Here is a 24,650-nt window from a genome sequence, read left to right on the forward strand (position 1 = left end):
TTTAATTGACTGGGCCACCGCGGCGGGTGATAACCACTCGGCCGATTTTAATTAAATTTGTTGCATTTGAAAGAGAAAGTCAAATTCTAGGGACTGTTGAAAGCGGAATTTCGATTTAGGGCCTGAATTTGTTTAATGGAATTTTCTAGAATTGGTAAGCTTAAAAACTACAGAAGCACGAAGTTTACAAATTCGTAGCTCTGCACCCAAAACGGACATCGCAGTTCTGTTAACTTAATCCAGTAGAGCATCCAGAGTGTACAAATTTCATTTGTCAATTTATATCTTTCGTGAATTTCTTATATTGGTTACAAGAGTTTTTGCACTCACAAGTCAGTGGTTTACTTGAGAGTCATGTATAATATATCGATTTTGTCCGCTTTAGATCTATTATTAGGTGCAATTGACAGAATTGTGATATCTTTTCTGATTGCTGAGTTATAGAGTCGTAAACTTGATAGTTTCGTTTCCCCAAAATGTGCGATTTTTGTCAATTATTATCAAAAAATTTATGACAGAAATCGAGAATTCGCAACCAACTGTGTCACTAGATTTAAACTTTTTCTTTTAAATGCACCAAACCTCATCAAATTTGGTGCAGTGGCTGCCGAGAAAAACTAACTCTCCTTTCCCATGTATTAGATAGGAGGCCCCGAGCAAAAGCTTCCTCTTAAAACAAAGCGCTCGGACCGCCGGAATTCTTCGTTATACAGGTCACATTGTTGCAAAGGTCGCGCACTGTATTTCTCACAAAAGAGCAGGCTAAGTACGTTCAACAAGTGCAACAACAGTCAGTAGCGCACCCAGGATCTCTGCCAGGGGGGGGGGGGTGACAGTTTGCCAATACCATCTAAACAGCACTAATTTCAATTCCTTCACGGGAAATTGTCAAAAAATGCGCTTTTTGTGAGTGTGCAGACGATTGCGCGTCTTACATCTTAGTTGCAGTACTCAAATGCGCAAGGAAAGAAAAGGGGTTAAACAAAAGGGGGGGGTTAAGTCAGCCTCAGGAGGGGGGGGGGGGTTGCAACCCCCCCCCCCCCACCCCGTCGGTGCGCCACTGTGCCACAACAACAAAAAAAAAACTTTTATTTATTATGACTTCAAGAGAGGTTTAGTGAAATAAAGCTCAAACTTTTTTGTGACAACTTTCTGACAGAAAGCGCAATTGCAGCCAACCATATTGCGCCGATGTTCACAGCATGCTCCGCGGCATGCCACGTCTACGCAACGCAAGTGTCAAATGCAGATATCGCAGCCCTTGCTTTCAAAACTTTTTCTCACTTCAACTGGGTTACCTTACTGGTGGACATCACATTCTGGGTAAGCCCCGAGTGCAGAAGCATTTATTTGAGAAAAAAAATCGCGCTAAATACCTTTTTAATGCTGGCTTTTGGGCACATGTTGTAATGGCAGAATTAGAGCCCGTCAACATGCAGGACCTATTCAATTGGAACCTATTTTGCAACTAGCACCAGTTTCGAGATTACACGAACTCAAAGTTAGCAAAATGAATTGGCATCCTAATTACTTCCCTCAAACATTGCATATATTCGCAGGGCAGCAACAAAATAAGCATGACCCCAATGCAGTTTTGCGGCACACTCTGACGTTTATCTCGCAACGGGTGCTAGTTAAAAAAATTGGTTCCAACTTGATAGGTCCTGCGTGTTGACGGGCTCACTTCCACCATTACAACGTGTGCACTGAACTTATTAATTAAATAAATAATTACCCGCCGTGGTTGCTTAGTGGCTAAGGTGCTGGGCTGCTAAGCACGAGGTCGCGGGATCGAATCCTGGCCACGGCGGCCGCATTTCGATAGGGACGAAATGCGAAAACACTAGTGTATTTATATTTAGGCGCACGTGAAAGAACCCCAGGTATTCCAAATTATTCCAGAGTCCCCCACTACGGCGTGCCTCATAATCATACCGTGATTTGGACATGAAAACTCCATAATTTTAATTTCAAATAAATAAATGACGAGATATTGTCAATCAACAACTTCTGCACTACTACTTATTTAGAAAGTAATGTCCGCCTGTTACATTTAAGCCATCTGAAGAAGCCGAATGGCTGGTATCTGCAACAGGAATTAAAAAAAAAAAGACAGCTTGACATCAGAAAAAACATCCTGCATGTTTAATTCGTGCACGCATTTGTGTCTTAAAGTGCGCTATAGAAGGCGAGCACTTGATTTTTTGTCGTACTTTATTGAACACAACAGAAATCGGAAAACCTTACTGTAAAATGCTGTAATAGTTAATTAGTGGCTGGGTCAAACATAAAATGTGAATTTATCAATGGCCGTCATGTGTGGACATTTGAAGATGTCCTTTCTTGAATTGGGTAAGCCCATTCACCAGCCAGGTGACTTAACTGACTGTTTCTGCAATCGTCCCGCTCTAGCATTTGAAATGAAGACATTTACTATATAAGTTTCAGAAATGGAACATGTATAATTTTTGTTTGGGCGCTGAAAATTCGACCAGATGCTTCGTGGTCTCTCGAGTCATAACCCTTTTAGCATTGTACTCAGGTCCAGCTTCTGACAAATACATGGTTTTTCATGACAAGCACTAAATACGCATCGCACATGCACATGCAGTCTCACGTTATCTAGCCTCAAAATAAAATTACTAGGGTCCCTTATGCTACAACTGAGACGACTTGAAGGCGATGACACGACGACCACTTTTTTTGCTGAGTCATCTTCACTCCAAACCCTTATTTTGCAAATTCAATTTTGCAAGTCATCCTTATTCACCAAATTTGGACCGTGACTCAGCACTTATTTTTCTGAGTCATCTTCACTCTGAACCCACAATATGCAGTCATTATTGCAAGTCATCCTTTATTCACCAAACCTTGACCGTGACTCAGCACTTTTTTGTTGAGTAGTCATCACTCTGAAACCACAATTTAGTTATTTTTGCAAGTCATCATGTTTGTTTGTTCGTTTTTTGCAAGTCACCCTTCCTATGATTCACCAAACTCGAACCATGACTCAGCACTTTTTTTCTAGGTCACTCACTTGGACCCTCAAATCTCACATATATTTTTTGCAAGTCACTCCCCCCCACTCCATAACCCCTTTATTCACTCTTAATTTACACTTCATTCACTCTTGATTCACCCAGTCATTGCTTGGTTCTCCTTCATTCACTGTATCATCTCGATTTTACTTCCATCACCCTTGATTTTCCATAACCCCTTTATTCACTCTTAATTCACACTTCATTTACTGTTGATTCACCCAGTCATTGCTTGGTTCTCCTTCATTCACTGTATCATCTCCATTTTACTTCCATCACACTTGATTTGGTCTATTACTCCAAATTTACCATTTTCATCACTCTTGATTCAACCTATCCCCACTTGATTCACCTTCATTCACTCTTAATTCACTCTCATTTATTCTTCATTATCTTAGCTCACTCTATCTCATTACTACATTTCGTTTGACTCCTATCACCCATCTAAACCCCTTTATCTCACCATCAATTCACTCTTAATTCACCTCGTTCACCTCTTTATACCCATTCTTTATCATTATCATTACCATTCTAACCATACTTACACCCATGACTATAATTAATTTTCGATTCTTAGCAACTTTTCGGGTTTTTCGATCCATTTTCCGCTTTCTCATGCTAATTATCATTATTAATTTAATGACTATCATGATCATTTATCGATATTTATATTCCTTGTGTAATTACCTATCGATTTATATATAACGTTATGGGGTTTGTAATTACGTTAAGGAGTTATCGATTTTTGTAGATATTTTATTGCGATAGTAATTATATTGACACTCCAAGCGGATTTCTGCCGTCGGCGTCGCCGTCACCGTGAGGTTCCGTATAGAGTCCAAAGGTAATGAAATCGTCGCCACGCACTGTCTGCTGTATGTCGCGTGAAAGCACGGGAGGGACGCGTGCCTTCACGGGGAGCGAACGCGACGTCTTCCTTGGCGCGAAAGGCCGTGGGGGGATGAGAGGGAGGGAGCGAGTAAGCACATATCTACAAACAGAAACTTATTTATATAAAAACGTTGCGAGGTGAGAAGGTGGTAAAGACTTCCGACGCTGCTCGACGAGTGTCCCGTTCTGATCTCGTCGAAAACCTCCAAGCCGCCGCCAGAGGCACCGGCAACAGTCACCAACGCCGCGCGCGTTCGGTGCGAACGCGGGCAAAACGCTGACGGCGTCAACAGCTTTGCGCGTTGCTGGTGCTGCAAGCTTATACAGCTGATAAAACTACTATCCTAACTCCGTATAGCTCTCTACTAATTTGCTATCGCAATTGATGCTACGCCTTTCGGGTTTACCGAAAGGCGTAGCATCGGTAGCGTAGCATCCATAGTGTGGCATCGGTAGCGTAGCATATTTTTACCGTTTTTTTTTGTCCGAATTTTGGCTCGACTTTCGCAAGGTCACCTCAAAACGAGGCGTATAGGGCTTTCGCCTTAATAAGCGTCGCAAAAATGTGACGCGAGTGGAGCAACATTCACCTCTCTTCAAGTTACTTTACGCGCGTCACCACAACACCGCAACGCACATACATCACGCACTGCATGCACCCCCCCCCCCTCCCCTCCCACACAAACACATACGTCGGTGCTCCATGCATTCACGATGCACCCAGTCTCATACTTCGCTTGCCCGTAGACAAGCTTTGACATGCTAACTCTTGAACATTGAGTGCAGCTACAAAGTGCAAAAGGCATCGAATTGAGGTCTCACTATTAGTGTGCATTTAAACACATCGAAAAACGCGGACGAGCTTTCGAAACAAAGAAACGCAGCCTCAACGGTACTTGCACGCTTTCTCTCCAAATTAAATCTAAAAAGAAAAAAAAAAGATAGGCTCGAATAGCGTAAATAAGACGTGCTACTTACGTGTAAACGTGAAGGTCCGCAGAAGGTGAACATCCCCAGGCCGGAAATTTCCAATGCAGGCTTAAAGCGTATTTCTCGCGAACAAGGAGCGCGGCGCCAAAGAAACCGCGCGAAGCTGCGCCGATCTAGCAGCCACTTAACTCTTTTTCCCGCCAGAAGGTTCCCCGGTTCGCTTACCTTCTTACCGCTCTTTGGCGTCACGTCCGGAGCGCTGGTTAGAAGAGGAGAAAAGAAGTCGAACATAAGAGAAATGAATCACCATCTACTCATCCCGTGCGCCTCTCTTGCCAATTCCTTCACCAGTGGTTGAGGCAACCTGCTGCTCTCGTCTAATCTTTCGCTTACAGATACCCTGCCCGGATACGGTCGAAGGATTCGCTTCCAGATACGGCCGAAGCTCTTCATGCCGACACGATCGGGTCCCAGCGATTTGCCGAGCGCAACCATATGGTGGCACTCAGCCAATTTTGCTTGGGTATACGCCTTTCCCCAGCACAGGGTAGCCAACCGGCATTTACACTGGCTAACCGCCCTGTCCTTCCTTCCCTTTTCTCTCTCTTGGTTCGTTTACCTTGGTTCTTCCCGTCCTAGATGTCTTTAAAGGTGCCGTCAGTTACGATTACATCATCACGTCGTCAACTGCGATGTATTCGTCAGCAATCGTACCGTTTGATGCGTTACAAGCAGCATAACGAGTTCGGTGATTCCTGGAGCACTGCAGCACTATACTACATGTGTCACCCTTATCGTTTAAGGGCGTCGCTGGCGCTGTCGTTAGCGCCAGCCCAGAGCGCACCTCGGTGACGTGTGCGGATGCCAAAAGCGGCACCGCTACATGAATTTGTTGTACAGCCAAAATCAGCCGTAGGGGACGCCTAAATCCGGCAAATTCGTTGTCGTGGTCTTCGTTGTAGAGGCGCTCTATCTCACGCATGTCAAATGAGCGTGGATCGAGCGAGTCAGTGTATGCCGATCCCACCTATGCTCTAGTGCGCCATGGGCAGGAATGTGGATTCTTCCCGTTGCACTGTTATCTCTCACACACGCTTCCTCGCTTCTTTTAACGTGAAAGAAATATTCCATAATCTAAAGGGGTACGGACACATATTTCACACTAATTTGACGGACCTGGCATCATCGATGTCATTGTGGCGTCATGACACAGAGGCCAAAATTTGTCGACGTCGGGTAGCAATAGTGTCAGTGCTGGTGTGTGGCTACTCTGTGTGCGTCCCTTTAAAAGGTTGTGCTTTTTCTTTTAGATGCGAAGAAGCTTAAGGTCGGGGCTATGTCACTCCCTCCCTCCCTCCATCCATCCATCCGCGTGCGTCCACACCCCTACTGCGCATGTACGCCAAGCTCCGGCTTCCGCTTCCGGTTCCGCTTCTGGTTCCGGAAGCCAGCTTCCGGCTTCCGGAGAACGCTTCCGGTGTTTTGCCCGAATGATCCCCGGTGCTCCACACTCCTACTGCACATGCGCATCCTCCTCCCCCTCCTCTCATCTACTTGTCTCATCTCTTCTCTCGGCAATCCTCCTCTCCTCTCCGACGCTCCTCTCCTCGCCGGATTGCGCAACGAATGGCAACACCTGCGGCTCCGCGCGCGATAATGCGAAGTAGCTTAGGTTAGAGGCGCGACGGTAGGCGCCCGAGAGGCACCGGCAACAGTCACCAACGCCGCGCACGTTCGGTGCGAACGCGGGCAAAACGCCGACGGCGTCGACAACAGTTCGGCGTGTTGCTGGTGCTGCTGCATGTCCAAGTTTATACAGCTGATAAAACTACCTTGAGTCGACCCCATGGCTGCTTCGCATACTACTCAGGGTTCCCCTACGGGAAGATGGTGTAATTGTTTTTACAGCGAAGCTGTTAAGGGCTGCCTGTTCGATGGTCGCGTCCGGCAATAGAAAAAAAGTTGTTGCAGCTTCACCCGAAAGGCGAAGCATCAATTGCGAGAGCAAATTTGTAGAGAGCTATACGGAGTAATGACAGTAGTTTTATCAGCTGTATAAATTTGGACATGCAGCAGCACCAGCAACGCGCAGAACTGTTGTCGACGCCGTCGGCGTTTTGCCCGCGTTCGCACAAAATGCATGCGGCGTTGGTGACTGTTGCTGGAACCTCTGATATAAATAAGCACTTGGTGCCGCAGCTAAACGTCCCCTCCCCCCCACGGCCTTTCGCGCGTCGGAAGAAGGCGAGTTTGCTCTACATATATGGTGATTCTTAAGGAGGAAAGAGACGCCTACTTCTGCAGCCCTTAAGAGAGCACGGCGCAGAACGCGCGTTTGTTCTCCGCCGTGGGTTCACTCCCCGTGAAAGCGCGCGTCCCTCGCACCCTTTCACGCGCACATAAAGCGTTCGGCGCGCGGCGACGATTTCATCTCCATTGACGTCATACGGAACCTCACGGCGACGGCGACGACTACGGCGACGACGACGGCAGAAATTTGCTTTTGAGTGTCCATATAATTGCTATCGCAATAAAAACTCTCATTGGCCATATGCTGTGTGTGCGAGTGAAAGTGCGCGAGGGCGAGGGACGCGCGCTTTCACGGGGAGCAAACGCACGGCGGAGAGCAAACGCAACTTCCCAGTGGAAGGGGAACGGTGGGCGAGGAAGGCATCGAAGCCCCCTAGACTGTGCGTGTGCGTTCCCGCTATCCCACTGCGGCGCATGCGCGCAGCTCTGCCGGCCTCCGCCGCCTGTGCTGCCTCTGACGCCAGCGTTTTGACAGCGGTTGTGTGCGGTTCCACAAAACGCAGAACTGTTGTCGACGGCGGCGGCGTTTTGCCCGCGTTCGCACCGAACGCGCGCGGCGTTGGTGACGTGTTAATGAAGAACGTGTCAAGCTTTGCCGTACACCATATAGCGGTGTACCGTAGCGACCATAAGGCCATGGTCCCTGTGGACACTAAATAAATTAAAACTACCGGATCATATATATTTCTCATTCTTGAATAGTTCAAATAACCAATTACACCATCACATCGATCTTAATAGTCATAATTGGAAATACATTATTCCCACCATAGTACAGCTTCGCTGGTCTTCCATATCTCCACCCAAGTGGAAGGGCTGACAGTTTTTTTTTTTCTTTTACAACGCGCAGCAATAAGGCTTGGTATAATGACGTTGTTCACGAAAAAAAATATTAGACAAGTGCATGAGCTTCGAGCGTGTCTGCTGACTGCCTTCGCGTGAAGCAGTCGCAGCGATCGCAGGAACATTGCGAACCGATGTAGTGATGACGTCATGCCTTGTACAGCTCCTAGGAACCGAAACCTAAACTTGTCGGTACAAAAAAGAAACCATGGTGCTCGGATGCTTCTCAAAGTATATTTTCTTTCGTTTATAGGGCTCGGACCTTCATGCAACACAAGTATAAAGTAAAGTGATACGTTATACGTGTTCTCAATACTTCTTTAAGGCGAGTAGTAAGGCAGCACGACAACAGTGCAGTGGTCCCAATTTAGAGTTGCCGTACCATAAATGTAAGCTAATGAAATGACAAGAAATCAATCTTTGTCACAGTATAATGGCGCATGTTATTATTTCAAGCAGTTAGCAAGATAACATCTACGATTTGTAGCACTGTAAGAAAAAAAGAGGTTCAGAAGGATAAGCAAATGGGTACAAAAAGATAACGTAGCTTGCACTGGACGTGCAATGCTAAAGTGACAGCGGAGCTGATGGGCACCTAGCTAGTCCTGGCTTTCTGGCTAGGCTAAGCACTGCCAAGTCATCCACAGCATTTTCCCGGAATTTATCGCGAAGCGCGGCCTCTTCTTCGGAAGTACGAACTATCTTTGGGCGTCCCATGGTTTCCTACTGATCGAGCGCCGCCGCGCACACGTTTACGTAGCTGTTGCCTCAAGGTCAGCAAATGCGTAGATACAATCGTTATCACGGCGCATGCGCAGATCTCGTCGCGGCGGCGGAAACCGGTTGCGCGCAGTGTCTCCGAGCTATAGTGAACTAGAATATCTTCTAAAACATTCTATAGTCGGGTACAACTTAAGAAGACAGAAGAGGCACCGCCCGGACGACCGAAGCGCGGCAGCCGATTGCCTCCGCGACTAAAGAAATAGTCCCGCTGACGCGACTCCGCTAGACTCGGCCCAGCTCGAAGCGCGGGCTGCATGCTCTCCGTCGGCGGTGTCACCGGCCGTCCGGCGCATGACGTCAGTCTAGAGTGTGCGCCCATTGGTGGAGGCTCGTGTGCATCCGCCTTTTAGGAGCAAATGCCGCTGCCTTCTAAAGTTGCACCCGACTATTGTACACTGTATCCGAGCTGCTGCCGAGCTGCTGCCGACGCTGCCCGCACTTCTCCGGCGCGAACGCGGGCAACGCGCTCGCTGTCGGCGCATGCGCAGTACGCAGGCGGCAGGTTGCGCCAGGTGTTCTTAAAGTCCCTAGATATTTTTTTTTGCTAAAGAGCAGGGAATCTAGGGACTTTGGGTGTTCTAGCAGCTGCGGCGTCGCTGGTTGCCATGGCTACGGTGCGGCTGGCTTTCTGTGAAACGCCATGCTTTTTACGGCTAGCTTAAACAGCTTCGCTGTTAAAATACGCTTTGCTTTGCACAGCTGAACCGCATTCTACGAAGTTCCTGTAAACTACATTTATTGGAGCATTTAACGCTCCCAAAAATGACACAATATGCGCAACCCCAAGAATGGGACACCATTACTTATGAGTAAGACGTTTGCAGAATTCGCGGACCATGCAGTCTTATAATATCAAGTAATTAAGCTGCAAACTTTGTAGCTTTCACATTATGTTTTTACTTTAGACGCTCTAGCAAATGAATTCTCCAGATATTTGGTATTGGGTTTCAGTGATTCGATACAGAGCTCTAAGCTTCCTGATTTATATTTTCTTTCAATTACCAATTTCAGGCAAACAAAAGAAAATTTGTGTCTTCAAAGTGGAGCTTCTAATTAAAAGGACGCCCCAGCTTGTGCTAAACTACAATTTCTCCTTTGAAGTTTGCTCACAGTGCAGTAATGTTCATACTCGTAGGGTAAGCGTACAGCCGATCTTGATTAATTTTCTCTGTTCATCAGAAAGTTCAATCTTACTGGAAGATCTTCGCAAAATGATTTTTTAAATCTTTTCTGGTCCTCAGTAATTTATTTTGTTGGGATCGAATCATAGAATAATAAGATTAAAACTGCTAGCTGATAACTGCATAACCTATACTCGCGGACAACTTTCTGTGGCAATGAAAAAAAAAAAAGCCACGAAAGGAAAGCATGCACAAGTAAGAGCGCTTCTGAAACAAAGTTCAATATTATTGTCCGTGACAGTTTTAAGCTGTGGAAAAGCAAACATGAACGTAATATTTAAAACAGCAAACTAATACAAAGCACACCAATGAATCTTGAAACTGCAGCGCGCACACAAGAAACGAGGACAAGAACGAGTGCGAGCTGCAGTTTCAAGATGAATAGTTACACACTCGCCCATCTTTCAGTACTTTCACAACACCAATGAGTGTTGAATTTGCCCTACTTTCCTGCTTTTGTGTTTCGCCTGTGGGCAAATGCGAAACCTTCGCACGGGGAAGCTACGCTGATTCAGTATCCGTTTCAAGAAACCGGAAGCGCTCTAAAGCTCTGCCGGACTACTTGGCGCAGTTACACAGACGTGCAGAAACTCCGCCCCTTCAGCTGCCGCTTCACAGCCGCGGAACACAGCTTCACAGCTCCGCAAGTATATCAGAACTAATAACTTAGAATGACTTCAAGCTGAGCATTAGTTGGTAAGAAATATAGTGTGGAATTAGAATGACTTAGAGTTGAGAATTAGTTGGGAACGATTATAGTGCGGAATGACAGGCGTGCAAAAACAAGGGCACACGTAGAACGAGAAGAATCACACAAACGCCGACTGTCCAAAGAAACGTAGCACAGTTAGGTAAAAGGGGTAAGACGGGCACCCTGCCTGCGCATGTTAAGGAATTTTAAGGCAGTGCGGCGTTTGCATTGTTCCCCGCGTTATACTTGTGTACGTGTTTTGAACGAGTGTTTTCCCGTACCTTGAGAGTCAACAGATTTGGAAATTTTGCAATGTGCACCTGCTAAAGCGATTAAACAGAGCAGTCAACTGCATCTTGGTTGTCTCTATAGGTTTGCTTTAGTGTGTATACAGTAACATTAGTCCTTAGTATTGCAGTTTATTTATGGAATATTCTAAACGAAAAAAGAAGCGCGCCTTACAAGGGGCTGTTATCTGTTACATTTACACATTCTCGCGAGAAAATCATCTGCGTTGTTTATTAGCTTTGAAGTACGGCAAGATTCCTCATGCAGTCCAGTAAATTTTCAGGCTTGAAGTGGCGACTGACACCGGTCAAAAACAATTGCCGATAGCCAGTGCGACTGCACTAGTCCAGGTGCAACCAAATTAGGAAAACCAATTAAGCTTCAACAAAGACACTCCTTCACCAGAACAGGAATTGTCCTCCGTGGTGCAGCATTCGGCCACTACCTCCCTCATAATTAACCCATGGCCCTCAGTCCCCAATGGCTACGCAGCACCTGACCAAGGCGGCAGTCAGACCTGCGACGTGGCAGAGGGAGCTAAGAATCTCTGGATCTGGAGAGGCCGCCACTGAAAACTGAACCTGGCAACATTTAACACGCGAACCCTCTCAAGTGAGGCTAGCTTAGCAGAGCTATTTGAGGAATTCTATGGCATTGCCTTGGATATTATTGGTCTTAGTGAGGCTAGAAGAACTGGTGAGGCTTATACAGTGCTGACTAACGGCCACGTCCTCTGCTACATAGATCTTCCAAATGAGAGAAAATACGGGATAGTATTTCTAATCCATAAGTACATAGCGGGTGACATTGATGAATTCTACAGAAATAATGAGAGGATAGCAGTCATAATGATAAAGCTAAATAGGAGATATAGATTCAAGCCTACGCTCCAACCGCCAGTCATGACGATGAAGAAATAAAAGTTTCATGAAGATGTCGAATTCCCGATGAGATAGGTGCAAACTCAGTATACTGTAGTCATGGGCGACTTCAATGCAAAAGTGAGGAAAAAGCAGGCTGGGGAATAAGCGATTGGCAACTGCGGCATCGATTATAGGAACCCTCGAGGAGAGGTGCTGGTAGAATTCGCGGAGAGGAATAGACTCTGAAAATAAATACTTTCTTCAGGAAGCACAGCAACGGGAAGTGGACCTGGAAAAGCCCTAATGGAGAAACAAGGAATGAAATAGATTTCATACACTCTGCCGATCCAAGCATAGTGCAGGATGTAGAAGTGTTAGGTAAGGTAAAGTGCAGTGACCATAGGTTAGTGAGGTCTAGGATTTCACTCAATTTGAAGAGAGAAAGAGTTAAATTAGTCAAGAAGAAACTAGCCAACCTAGAGGCAGTAAGGGTAAAAGCAGACCAATTCAGGCTGGTGCACGCAAACAAATATGCAGTTTTAGAAAAGGAAGATAAAGACAACATAGAGGTAATGAATGAAACCGTAACTAGGTTGATCTCAGAAGCAGCAATTGAAGTGGGAGGTAAGGCATCAAGGCAACCAGTAGGTAAGATCTCCCAAGAAACAAAGGACCTAATAAAGAAACGACAAAACATGAAAGTGTCCAACTCAAGAAATCAGATAGAATTCGCTGAACTGTCGAAACTGATCAACAAGAAGAAAGTAAGGGATATCCGAAATTATAGCGTGGGAAAGATTGAGGAAGCCGTAAAATATGGATGCAGCATGAAATCGGTAAGAAGAAAGCTTGGCATAGGACTAGGCAAGGTGTATGCACTGAAAGATAAGCATGGCAATATCATGAGCAATTTAGATGACATAGTAAAAACAGCGGAAGAATTCTATATTGACCTGTACAGTGCCCAAAACAGCCAAGCTACTTTCATTCGAAATAGCGATTAACCGGATACAGAGGCTCCCTCTATAACCAGCGATGAAGTTAGAAGGGCCTTGAAAGACATGACCAGGGGAAAAGCTGCTGGAGAAGATGGAATAACAGTAGATTTAATCAAAGATGGAGGAGATATCATGCTTGAAAAACTTGCGGCCCTTTATACTCAATGCCTCACGACTTAAAGTGTACCAGAGAGCTGGAAGAACGCCAACATTATACTAATACATAAGAAGGGATACGTTAAAGAATTCAATAATTATAGGTCCATTAGCTTGCTTTCAGTAGTGTATAAAATATTCACCAATATAATTGCCAACAGAATCAGGGCAACACTTGTCTTAATTCAACCAAGAGAACAGGTTGCCTTCAGGAAGAGATATTCTACATTGTGTCACATCCATGTCATCAATCAGGTAATCGAGAAATCTGCGGAGTACAATCAACCTCACCATATGGCTTTCATAGATTATGAAAAGGCATTTGATTCAGTAGAGATACCAGCCGTCATGGAGGCATTGCGTAATAAAGGAGTGCAGGAATCATAGGGGAATATCACGTAAAATACGTGAAAAAGTAATAATGGGTTTGAGTGCGTAAGGCTGGCATTGCCAAATACTGACTGGGAGTTAACAACTGTCATTGAAAAGAAAAGTGTAGAATCATTGCAATCTCCCGGTGCTAACATATGGGGCAGAAACTTGGAGGTTAACAAAGAAGCGCGATAACAACTTAAAGACCACGCAAAGAGCGATGGAACGAAAAATGTTAGGCGTAACGTTAAGAGACAGGAAGAGAGAGGTGTGGATCAGAGAGCAAACGGGGCTAACCGATGTTCTACTTGACAATAAGAGAAAAAGAATGGAGCTGGGCAGGCGATGTAATTCGTAGGGTAGATAACCGGTGGACCATTAGAGTTACAGAATGGGTACCAAGGGAAGGAAAGTGCAGTCGAGAACGGCTGAAGTTTAGGTAGAGTGGTGAAATTAGGAAATCTCCAGGCGCAAGCTGTAATCAGCTAGCGCAAGACAGGAGTGATTGGAGATCGCTGGAAGAGGCCTTCGCCCTGCAGTGTACATAAATATAGGCTGATGATGATGATGATGATGACGACGGCAAGTTTGGCCAGTGAGTGTCGGACCATCCCAAAATCTTTACCAAGAGAAATTATTGACTAAAGTAAAAATTGCCCGCCAATCCACCCTGTGAAGCTTTTTACGCCACCCTCACGGTGACTGCGGCGCACTTGATATTTCACACACTACAACGTAACTTTAACCACGGCCTTTATTATTATTTACTTCACAACAATGTTCACTACTGCTTTATTATCGGTGTGATATACACTACTAGACTACCGCATAGTGGGGTAGTCTAGAACATGAACCGAAGCAGTTACTAGGCTGGAAGGGTTTCGAATGACGTCAACCCTCTTTCAAGCAGCTGCATAAGCTTTGCAACAGCTGCAATCTAATCTTACGGACCGCGCCGAGCCTGTTTCCGTTGTTTGCCCGCAGCCCTTATCATCCATCATGTTGGCTCATCACTTTGAAGCTTGTTTTTGTGTTTTTTCTTGCGAAAACGAGTGCTTAGTTGTACGCTGGATGCCTGAATTTAAGTAAGCTATACTGCTATACCTGCAATTGTTAGCGGTTCGTCGGGATCGTTTTTTGCTTACAACGACGGACACGACAGAACCCTTGGCTGGTAGAGGTACAAAGCTTCGCTTTAATAAAAGAACATACGAGGGAAAGTGACGAAATATCCCTACAGATAGTCTGTAGACTAACAATAAATACCGACACCGAGTAAAACTAACAAAGGCTGGATTAATTTAACGAAAGACGAGTGCACCGTATATAAGAGCGCTTTGTGAACCTCGCAGGTGCTAACATGGATGAAGAAGCACCTGCAGCTCAGCTTGAGCATCGTCGGCATCATTCTGGGCCTGATCGTCGGCTACTCGGTGGCGGCCGCCGAGCCCAACGAGGACATCACCACTCTCATCTCAGTGCCGGGTGAAATACTACTGCGCATGTACAAGATGCTCACGCTGCCGCTCGTCTTCTCCTCCGTGATCGCAGGTGAGCGACTCGCTCCAAATGATCCGCCGTAGTTGGGCCTCCTTTCGTGCACGCCATCGTGGTCACATATCCCTGCAGGGAATGTTTTTTTTTTTATTCGGCATTGTTTTAGACACAGTCAATGCCTTGGATAGTGAGGCTAAAGGCAGAGAGTAAATCTGCCTGGCGTAGGCTCTGTCACCCGTACATTGCTCAACAGTGAAATAGCATACATTTGCTACATCGCCTGCATTGCATGCACTGCCTGCATTGCATACAATGCCGAAGTAAGAACGGTCAGTGCACTCTCCGTTAAACGAGAGAGTTGAAGTTTCCGATAGCAGCGCGCTATAGTTCTCCAGTGAAGAGAAGAAACGGTGCTTCTCGGTGTTTGTGTGCTTCTCAGCGAGAATGAATTCAGGCCTAAACATGGCGGTTCTTGTGGAAAGAATGATTTTTACAGACCTATTTTCGTGGTGGCCGAGTAACGTGGGCACGAGGCGAAAAATTTAACCGTAGGAACCACTCGCGACCAATGCATAGCGGCTGCGCAGATCACCAGGCCGAAGACCACAGAAGGTCGGCCAGGCTAGGGTCAGACTATGTGCGCAGCCGTGCTTCGTTCATACTTACTGATGGAAGAAGGCGCACGAATTCTTCAAATGTATAGATAAAGTTAAACGATAAAGCAGAGATAAGCAGAATGTTAGGAGTACAATAGATATGGTAAAACCCAATTAGCCCTCGTATGCTAGGGAGCAACTGTCGCCACCCGATTCAAAGGAAATGCCATTAGCACTCATCGTCCTAATCTCGCAAGCTGAGGCCGCATACAAGAATGTTCTCTTGACGAGTACAGGGGAAGTATTCTGCAAGAGTCCACCCAGTGGACATGCCCATTTTCTCTGCTGCTGAAGTCCTGATTGGCTGTGGCGCGTGGCTCCTGTGGAAGCGTATACCCAGCCCAGCCAAGCAGAACTTCAACAGCAGACGAAATAGACATATCCACTAGGTGGTCTCTTACAGAATACATCCCCAGGTAATATTGGAATTAAAAGAAAAAAACCAATGCAGCATTGTACAGGGAATTACCATTGTCAATCCGTTCGTCTATTCCACATTTTCCCCCTGTCCAGCTCTGACACGAGTGAAGCCAGGCACTGTGGGGAGGATGATGACCCGGATGACCGCCTACTACGTCGCCAGCACGATGTTAGCGGCTTTTGTTGGCACCATAGTGGTCGCCATCTTTGCACCCGGCAAGCAGATCCTGCAGACTGACGTCAGCAAGATTGGCGTGTCCGGTCTCGACTCGTTCCTCGATTTTGTCAGGTCAGTGCGCGACTCAAAACGGCTGAAGACAGCGGTGTCGCCACGCCTATGATTTAATAGCTAGGCGTAACTGTGCAGCGTAACTGTGCAACCGAAAAATAAAATTTGTGAATCATTAAAGTATACCAGGCAGAGAGAGATATATATAAACATGCTGGAAATAGCAGGAAGGTTAAGATGAAAAGATTCTGGTTTGCTACCCTGCAATGGGGGAAGGCTAAGGGGAAATGAAAGGTGGAAAAATAGCGGCTAGAAAAAGCAGGGGCACGAAACAAAAAATAGAGAAGGTTGGGAACGTCCGTGCGAACTATCGTCTCTCTGACAGGTCACTCGAACGCGAATATTTCAGGAGTGCCTTGACCGACTTGTGGTGTGACGACTGTGTAGGCCGGCCTATACCAGGCAAATACCGTTGCTCATCAGAGGTTGGCGCAGCGCTTGGCTTATGCGCCAGCTCTCTGGGCTCGCGCATGCAGAATATCAGGTGTCAAGCTTCGGGCAGTTCTACTCTCGATAAACGCCGCCCGTTGGCTTCCTCAGCCGTGACAAGGACGTCTCCCTTACCCCACACGGTGGCTATGTCGTTCTGCTGCTAAGCCCGAGGTCGTGGATTAGTTTCACAAACGTAGCGGCGTTCCGATGGGGCGGAATGCAAAACCGCTTGCATGCCGTGATTTCGGTGCACGTGAAAGAAATCCACAACCCTCCACAACGGCGACCCTATCGTAATGGACCCACTGCATACATCACCCGTCACTATTCCAGAGATTGTTCCCGCAGCGCTGGAAATGTGTTATGCAACTGCTGCGGTGCAAAATGTTCTCAGTCATACTGCAGTAATGACTTAGCTGCTATCGCTGTCACTGTATTGCATATTTTGTTGCTTTTGCCTCGCTGTATACTAAAGACACATCATGAGATTAAATGCTCACAATTATTTATCGGCCCAATTCCTCTGCGCTTTCTCTTGTCCTGTCCCGTCTTTCAGCGATGTTTTTGTTAAGTCAATATACGCCATTGCGCCAGCCGGTCAACGAGCACGTGCTAGTCGGAAATATGTTTGATGTGGCTGCCGCCAATTGCTCTGCTGGAGTGCAAGAAATGACAGCTTCTTACAACCCCTGATGTCATTCTTTCCTGCAGGAACATGTTTCCGGAGAACATTGTCCAAGCCTGCTTCCAGCTGCACCGTACAGTTCGCGTTGCTCAGCCGCCCCGCTATGTCCGCTTGGGCGTTAACGCAAGCGAGCTCGAACCGGATATTGTCAGAAAACTACAGTACTCAGACGGCCTCAACATCTTTGGTGAGCGCCACTGTGCATGGAGGCTCAGTGTGATTCATACATTCTAAATGATATGTGCCTTTCACAACTTCGTGTACCGCGAAAGGCTGGGCATTCATTAAACCACAGACCTGTTATCACTGTCACTTATTCTTTAAGATACTTGGTATGCGGTTTCTATGAGCCAACATTTAAAAATCCAACGCGCTATCATTGATGCCATAGCAGCACGTCACTACGTGTCCTAAGTATGTTTAACTGGTGACTATACTTTAGTAAACGACTATGCGACGTCGCCAAAAAATATATGATTATCTAGAGGTTAAAAGCAGCAAACATTTAGGAAGTCAGCTTAGGCGGTAAATTTACAAATAGTCTAAAGGCATTCCCTGGTGAAAGTGTTGTGTCTTTTCATCGCAAAGTGCTGCGGAGATATCGTGCATGACGTATTGAATGTTACCCGTTTTCGTTTTCTCAAACAGGAATCATTGTATTCTGTTCCGTGTTCGGCTTGTTCGCCGGACTCATGGGCGAGGTCACCGTTATCATGGTGGACTTCTTTTCCGTTCTGAACGTGCTCACCATGAAGCTTGCATACCTAGTCATGTGGTGAGTACTCCGCTATAGCTACACATGCATCTATGCGCACTGTGCTTGAGTCGGGAAAATAAAAAGCAGGAAAATATTTGAAAAAAAATATTAGGTTCTGGGATTTTACGTGTGAAAACCACCACGTGATTATGAGGCACACCGTAGTGGGAGACGCCGGGTTAATTTTTGACCACCCGGGGTTGTTTAACGGGCACCCAACGCATGTACACGGCCGTTTCTTTTTTAACACGAAAGTGTTTTATGCCGGGGTCCACCAAGACTTCACTGACGTATTTCCGTCACGGAAATACGTCACAGAACATAATACAAACAAAGAAACCAGAAGAAAAAGTTCCACAAACATGCAAAACTTGGAAATCGAACCCACGACCTCTCGGTCCGCGACGATAAATCGCCGAGCGTTTAACCCATTGCGCCACAAACGCATTTGCAGAGAGCTACACAGACGCGCCTTATATATCTAACACTCCTCCGTGTACCCGCGCTCTTGCTCGGGGTGGTGCCGCCGCCTACGAGCAGAAAAGAGAAGTACTGCATTATGACACTAACGCGCACCGACAGTGAACGCTTCGGTGGTCTCAGCGCTACGACACCTCGATGCCAGCATTCGAAGGGACGCTGGCATCAAGAAGCACTACCAACGCCACTTAGGTGGCGTTCACCGTACTCAGCACAGCGGAGCATGGCCTCCGCAATTAGCTCTGAAAATGTTTCTGAAGTTGATCGCGGAGGCTGCAATTACGACGCGCTGTACGCGCTGATTTGACTCGGTGACGATTCAGTTACGTGCTTTGTCTTGCGCGTTGTATTAGTGTGTCAGTTACGTGCTTCGTCTTTCGCGTTGTGCTAGCGTGTGCAGCGTAGTGCAGCTTCCATATGCACGACGGTTGCTCATGGTCATCGACGTTGGTAGTCGTGATGGAGGAGACGTGCCACCAGGCGTCAGCGTTGGTGCATCAACGCCTAAGGGCGCTTTAGCCACAAAACACCAATAGACATTATATATCAATGTGTAATAAACATTACACTACTTCTGTGAAGACACGTTTCACTTTCGTGTTCTATACCGATTCCTATATAAGAGGGATCAACCACATTTTTTTAGCACTTTTCCCCTTCTCCATTACTCGTATTAGGCCAAAGAGCAATCCAATAAATAAAACATTTATCTGATCAATCTATACCCGACGAAGGTTTCACTGCGCATGTCAAGCAACAACACAAACAAACAACAAGAAACTTCAACAATCATTCAACGTATCGGTATATTAACAATATAGTTTCCATTCCTATTTAATCGCATGCTAGGAATGCTAACTGTCTAACAGACAATCAGTGCTGACAAACCTCTCCTCCAGGTTTAAAAAATTCACAGTGTCTCTTATGTTATCCTTAAGACGACTTGAAGGCGATAGCCTAAGTGCCGATGCATTAAATCAATCAATCAATCAATCACTTTATTTCCACTTCAAAGCGCGGAGGGCCAAGAAGTAAAAGCCCTTCAGAGCTTGACAAGGCTTCCTGCGTGCGTGCGTGCGTGGTGCGTGCGTGCGTGTGCGTGCGTGCGTGCGTGCGTGCGTGCGTGCGTGTGTGTGTGTGTGTGTGTGTGTGTGTGTGTGTGTGTGTGTGTGTGTGTGTGTGTGTGTGTGTGTGTGTGTGTGTGTGTGTGTGTGTGTGTGTGTGTGTGTGTGTGTGTGTGTGTGTGTGTGTGTGTGTGTGTGTGTGTGTGTGTGTGTGTGTGCGTGCGTGCGTGCGTGCGTGCGTGTGTGTGTGTGTGTGTTTGTAGCCCCTGTACAGTTCAGCAGCCGACTACATTTTACGTGAGATTTCACACTTCAGCAAATTACACGTTCAGCATCACAGTACATATCAATAGCATTACGTATTTACCTTGCGTACAAAAAAGGAAAAAAACGGACACATGCCGTACACATCCCCTTTAATTCGCTAAGTCTACTTCGCTTAGTCATCCCTCTTATTTCGCTTACTCATCCTCCCAATTCACTTACTCATCCCCTTAAATGGCTTAGTCATCCCCCTTTAATTCGCGTAGTGTACTTCGCTTAGTCATCCCTCTTAATTACAAAGGTCGAGGGATCGACTCCCACTCACGGTCATTTGTTAGAGTGCCTTAATTAACTCTGTCTTAATTACATGTGCCTTAATTAACTTCGCCTTTATTACCACCAAAGGTGACGGGTTCAACTCCCACCAAAGGTCTACGGTTCGTAGCCTTTTTGTACCTTTCGTGTCGCCGACGCGTTATCGCTCGAGGGCGACTGACTCATGAGACATGTAAGGATTTCGCCTTAATAAGTCACCGCTCGTAACGATTCACCAGCAAGGCCCAAACAAACTGCTACATCGCGGAACATGCAATTCGTCCGTGTGTTCCATCACTGCGCAGGTATTTCCCCATCGGCGTGGTCTTTCTGCTGAGCGCGTCCATCGCCCGCGGAGATGCCCTGGGCGAGCAGGCCATCAACGTCGGCGCATACATCGGCACCGTCATGACGGGCCTCGTCATCCACTCCTTCATCGTACTGCCCCTCATCTATTACACCTTCGTGCGCAAGAACCCGCTAGTGTTCGCCAAGAACCTGCTTCACGCATTCGTCACCGCCTTCGGCACGTCGGACAGGTGAGGAGGCCCGTACGCCGTTCTTCCTGCAATAATGAACACGAATTTCAGGTTCACGGTGGTGTGTGACGGACTCGCGAGTTGATGATGAGATATGTGGTGTTTTGTGGCGCGAGGGCCAAGTGTGGCCAAAGAGCTCCAGGCCAGTGCTAATGAGTTGGAAATGGAGCGATGAATTACGACAGGTAGATGTGACGTGGCTGTAAATGTGCTTAAAAAAATGTCACAGCTTCGCCCTAAGGGCGAAGCAATGAATGCGATAGCAACACAGCAATGTCATACGAAGTAGGGTGAGCGGCTTTGGTAGCAATATGAATTGTAGTAAACATGAGCTGATTAAGTAAGCAGGTGTGCTGCGGCGTAAGTAGACCGACATCAAGAGAGACTCGATGACCACGAGAAGGCGCGTGTGAAACGGTGGTGTTGATCAGAAGCGCTTCCCGTGGGCAGCGCGTGCGAAGGGACACACCTGTAGTGCTGCACTGCCGATCCGGGCAGCATTGCATGTGTAGCGTGCGTTGGAAAATGTGGCCCGACTATTACTAACTGAATGAACAAGCGTGGTGTGAGCGCGCACAAACAAACACGAATAGATCACACTGAATGACTGCAGACAACGACTGTCAAAACGCTGGCAGCAAGCATACGCCGCAGCGGGCGAAGGTACGTGCGGTCTATCGCTTCAACGGAAACTGAGCGGCGAATGCACGGCGCATAAATGTCAGAGCCGTGTGGAGATAAGAGACGGTGCGAGCAAGCGACGAGCGCGGTTGTTGGCAGAGTAGAAGTGCCCCCCCCCCCCCCCGCTCCCTCCGGCGCTGGCTTCCTGCTTCCTTGCTTGCGCGTGGGAGATGAGTGCGTTCGCTCTCCGTGATAGCGCGCGTCCCCGCACGCTTCCGCTCGGGCATACGGCGCGCGGTGAAGATTTTATCTATAGGGAACCTCACGGCGACGACGGCGACGACGGCGACGACGGCGCCGACGGCGACGACGGCGACGCCGACGGCAGAAATCCGGTTGAAGTGTCCATATAATTGCTATCGCAATAAAAGACAGTCGCTGTAAAGCGCGTAATATCTATATGTAATAATATTATGCCAATGACTAATAAGGTGTGCTCATCACTGATTTAATCACGAGTGAATCACGAAGCAATTTGATTGCCTGTGTACGTGGCAATTATTCTCAAAAAAGAGATGGACCATGGTGTTGTGACTCGGACATGTTGGCAGGCGTTTCGACAGGTTTAACACTCCTTCTCGAGGCGCAGGGGAAGTTATGTGGTCCAGCTGGCTCGTGTGCAGGTTTACACCGCCACTATTGAAACCACGCGATGTGACCTTACTGACCACATAAAACGCACATGTCAGGAATATCAAGGTCACCCATGTTCTATTTCAGATGCTGGTCGTCAAGGTGCGACCCTGAATCGATCTGTAAGCTATCGAGCCAGGGATAAAGCGAGACAAGGTGGGAAAGGCAAGGAGGTTAACCGGAAGGAAGACATCTGGTTTGCTACCCTAAACTGGGATTGAGTTAATGGGAAAAGGAAAGATAAGGAAGCGGAGAAAGAAAGCACTTGCGGGAAAAGGGGGAAACGTTTGGCACAAACCAACGTATGGTGTGTTCGAAGAAGTAACACTTAAAGCTCAATATTAAGTCACTGAACTCACACTTACAGGAATATTTATCATATTTCAAACCAAACGAACAAAATATGCGACAAATATGGAATCTTTAGTGAATTTTGAGGCAAAGAACCACCATGCAGTAAAAAGGGACTATTGCATACAAGAAACTAGTTTCGCTAGTCTAGCAAGCTACAATGAAGGAGGCTGTTTTTAAGCCGATCTCAAGAGCCGCGTGAAAGTTGTATTTCGAATGGTATCTCGGTTTCACGCCTTTACATTCATGAATGTTATTAGTAGCATTAATATAGTTTCTCGGCTGGTGCAATAGGCATACTGTATGTACCAACGCATGTGTACCAACAAGTCACGCCTGTTAGCGGTAACCGAGCCTTGCAGCTACGAAAACAAGCATGCTCGGACTTTATCGTTCTCCACTTGCTACATCTTTTGTCCGGTACTGTTATAATAGGCAGGTTTAACAGTGACATTACGCGACTGCTGTTCCCTGTCCGCAGTGTGGCCACGCTTCCTGTGACGTTCATGTGCCTCGAGCAGAACAACAAGCTGGACAGGCGCGTCACGCGGTTCGTGGCGCCGATCGCTTCGGCCTTCAACCTCGACGGCACCGCCCTCTACGCCGCCATCGGAACCATCTTCATCGCGAACCTGAGCGGCATCGAGCTGGACTTCGCACACTACTTGGCCATATGGTGCGTTCCTCCCACCGGAGCGTCGTGCTTTCGTGCAGTTGTTGAACCAATCAAGGCCCAGTTCTCACAGCCGTTTTCACGACGAATGCCAGTTTACAGCTCTTAACCTACCAATGGTGCGCGAGCTGTGGCTGTCATGTTCAATTCTGTCGTAACAACTTGCGAAGGTTTACTTAAAGACAGAGGGAGAGAGAGAGAGAGCAACGAGAGTAAATGCAGGGAGGTAAACAAAACGAGCGTCCGGTTTGCTACCCTACACTGGGGGTAAAGGAAAGGGGGAATAGAAAGAGTAAAATAGGGAGAGAATGAGTACTTAGTACACGTGGGACGATGTACAGAAACACTATAGGCGGTCTCTTAAACCGGTGCATTTCAAATACTGTACTAATACATGCATTGCTTTTTGTGCCAGTGACGGGTGTAGCCACGGTCCGAGTATCTTTGACTCAGAGAACGGTTTCGAGTCCAGTTGGTTTAAAGTTGTCCTCAGAGAGAGAGGCGCTGTACGTCGTAGCGAGGACAGGTACATAATAGGTGCTCGATGGTTTCCTCGCACCTACAGGTGTCGCACATCGTGGTTTTGGCCGTTGCCATATGATAGGAGTAAGCGTTCGTAAACGCCACTCCTAGCCACGAGCGACACGGCAATTTCCTTAACAGCGTGCCACTTTTTCAAGGGGGCCAAACTGCAATACATCTAGGTTTGCACCCTTATTACATTGTCCGTAATCGAAGTTCAACGCTATCCTTAAGCAGCATGCATTAGGGTACGCCTTATGCGACATTGCCAATTATTCAGCCAGTGTTTGTGTGCTGCATGCATCCTCTGAACATTGCGTGATTTACGATGATGATGATGGTGATGGTGATGATCTGTCAATATCGAATGTCATTAAGTCGTCCAGGTCCCCCGGGCCGCTTCCTCGGCAAGAACAGGTCACCGGTGACATAAACGTGGGACTTTACATACCGATGTTGCCATGGAGATGCAATCATGTCCCGTAAACGCCTCAACGATCACAAATATCTCGTTCTACCGCCGAGTCACTCCGAATTATGCCGAATGTTTCCGATGCTTTTCGGGTGCTCTTATATCAGAAGAAACTTGGCTAAAATTAAGCAGCGTTATTGAAGGCATATATTCGGAATCGCCGCTTAGCACAATGATTTGACTTTGAAAGTAGCGTACTGTATATCGTAAGGTAAATGTCTGGCTTCGTTGCTTGCGCAAAGGGCTTCGTTCTAATTTCAGCCTTGTAAGCTAAATTATGTATTCTACGCCGTCGCCGCTTTGATGCACATATTATATTGGCCTGACGGTAACATTGTGTGCAGCACACGGCTGTGCGAAGAATGATTAGCCGTTGGCTGGACGATTCGGGCGACCTATTTGAAGTGTAAACTGAGGCAGGCGAAATATCAAACCAGTACAATTGAAATATATTTCTCTTTTTTTTTCTCTAAGGTTACTATTTTAATAATGCGTTGCCCTTTTATATATTTTCTTTAATTACAGTACATTTAATTCTTCATCAACGTGGAAGTTTTTGCGATTCAAGTTCTGTCG

The 24,650-nt window shown here is 46.8% G+C and overlaps 1 protein-coding gene across 1 annotated transcript in view; it reads left to right on the forward strand.

Moving 5' to 3' along the window:
* LOC119464585 (excitatory amino acid transporter 2) overlaps positions 1–24,650 on the forward strand; it is a 72,324-nt gene that overhangs the window by 45,077 nt on the left and 2,597 nt on the right. The window contains exons 3-8 of the mRNA XM_037725611.2: positions 14,697–14,895; positions 16,011–16,206; positions 17,350–17,510; positions 17,972–18,098; positions 20,509–20,742; positions 22,889–23,083. Of these exons, the coding sequence (XP_037581539.1) occupies positions 14,697–14,895; positions 16,011–16,206; positions 17,350–17,510; positions 17,972–18,098; positions 20,509–20,742; positions 22,889–23,083 (1,112 nt within the window). The remainder of the gene's footprint in view (positions 1–14,696; positions 14,896–16,010; positions 16,207–17,349; positions 17,511–17,971; positions 18,099–20,508; positions 20,743–22,888; positions 23,084–24,650) is intronic.

This window comes from Dermacentor silvarum, chromosome 9, assembly GCF_013339745.2.
Source record: "Dermacentor silvarum isolate Dsil-2018 chromosome 9, BIME_Dsil_1.4, whole genome shotgun sequence".
Taxonomy (NCBI): Eukaryota; Metazoa; Arthropoda; class Arachnida; order Ixodida; family Ixodidae; genus Dermacentor; species Dermacentor silvarum.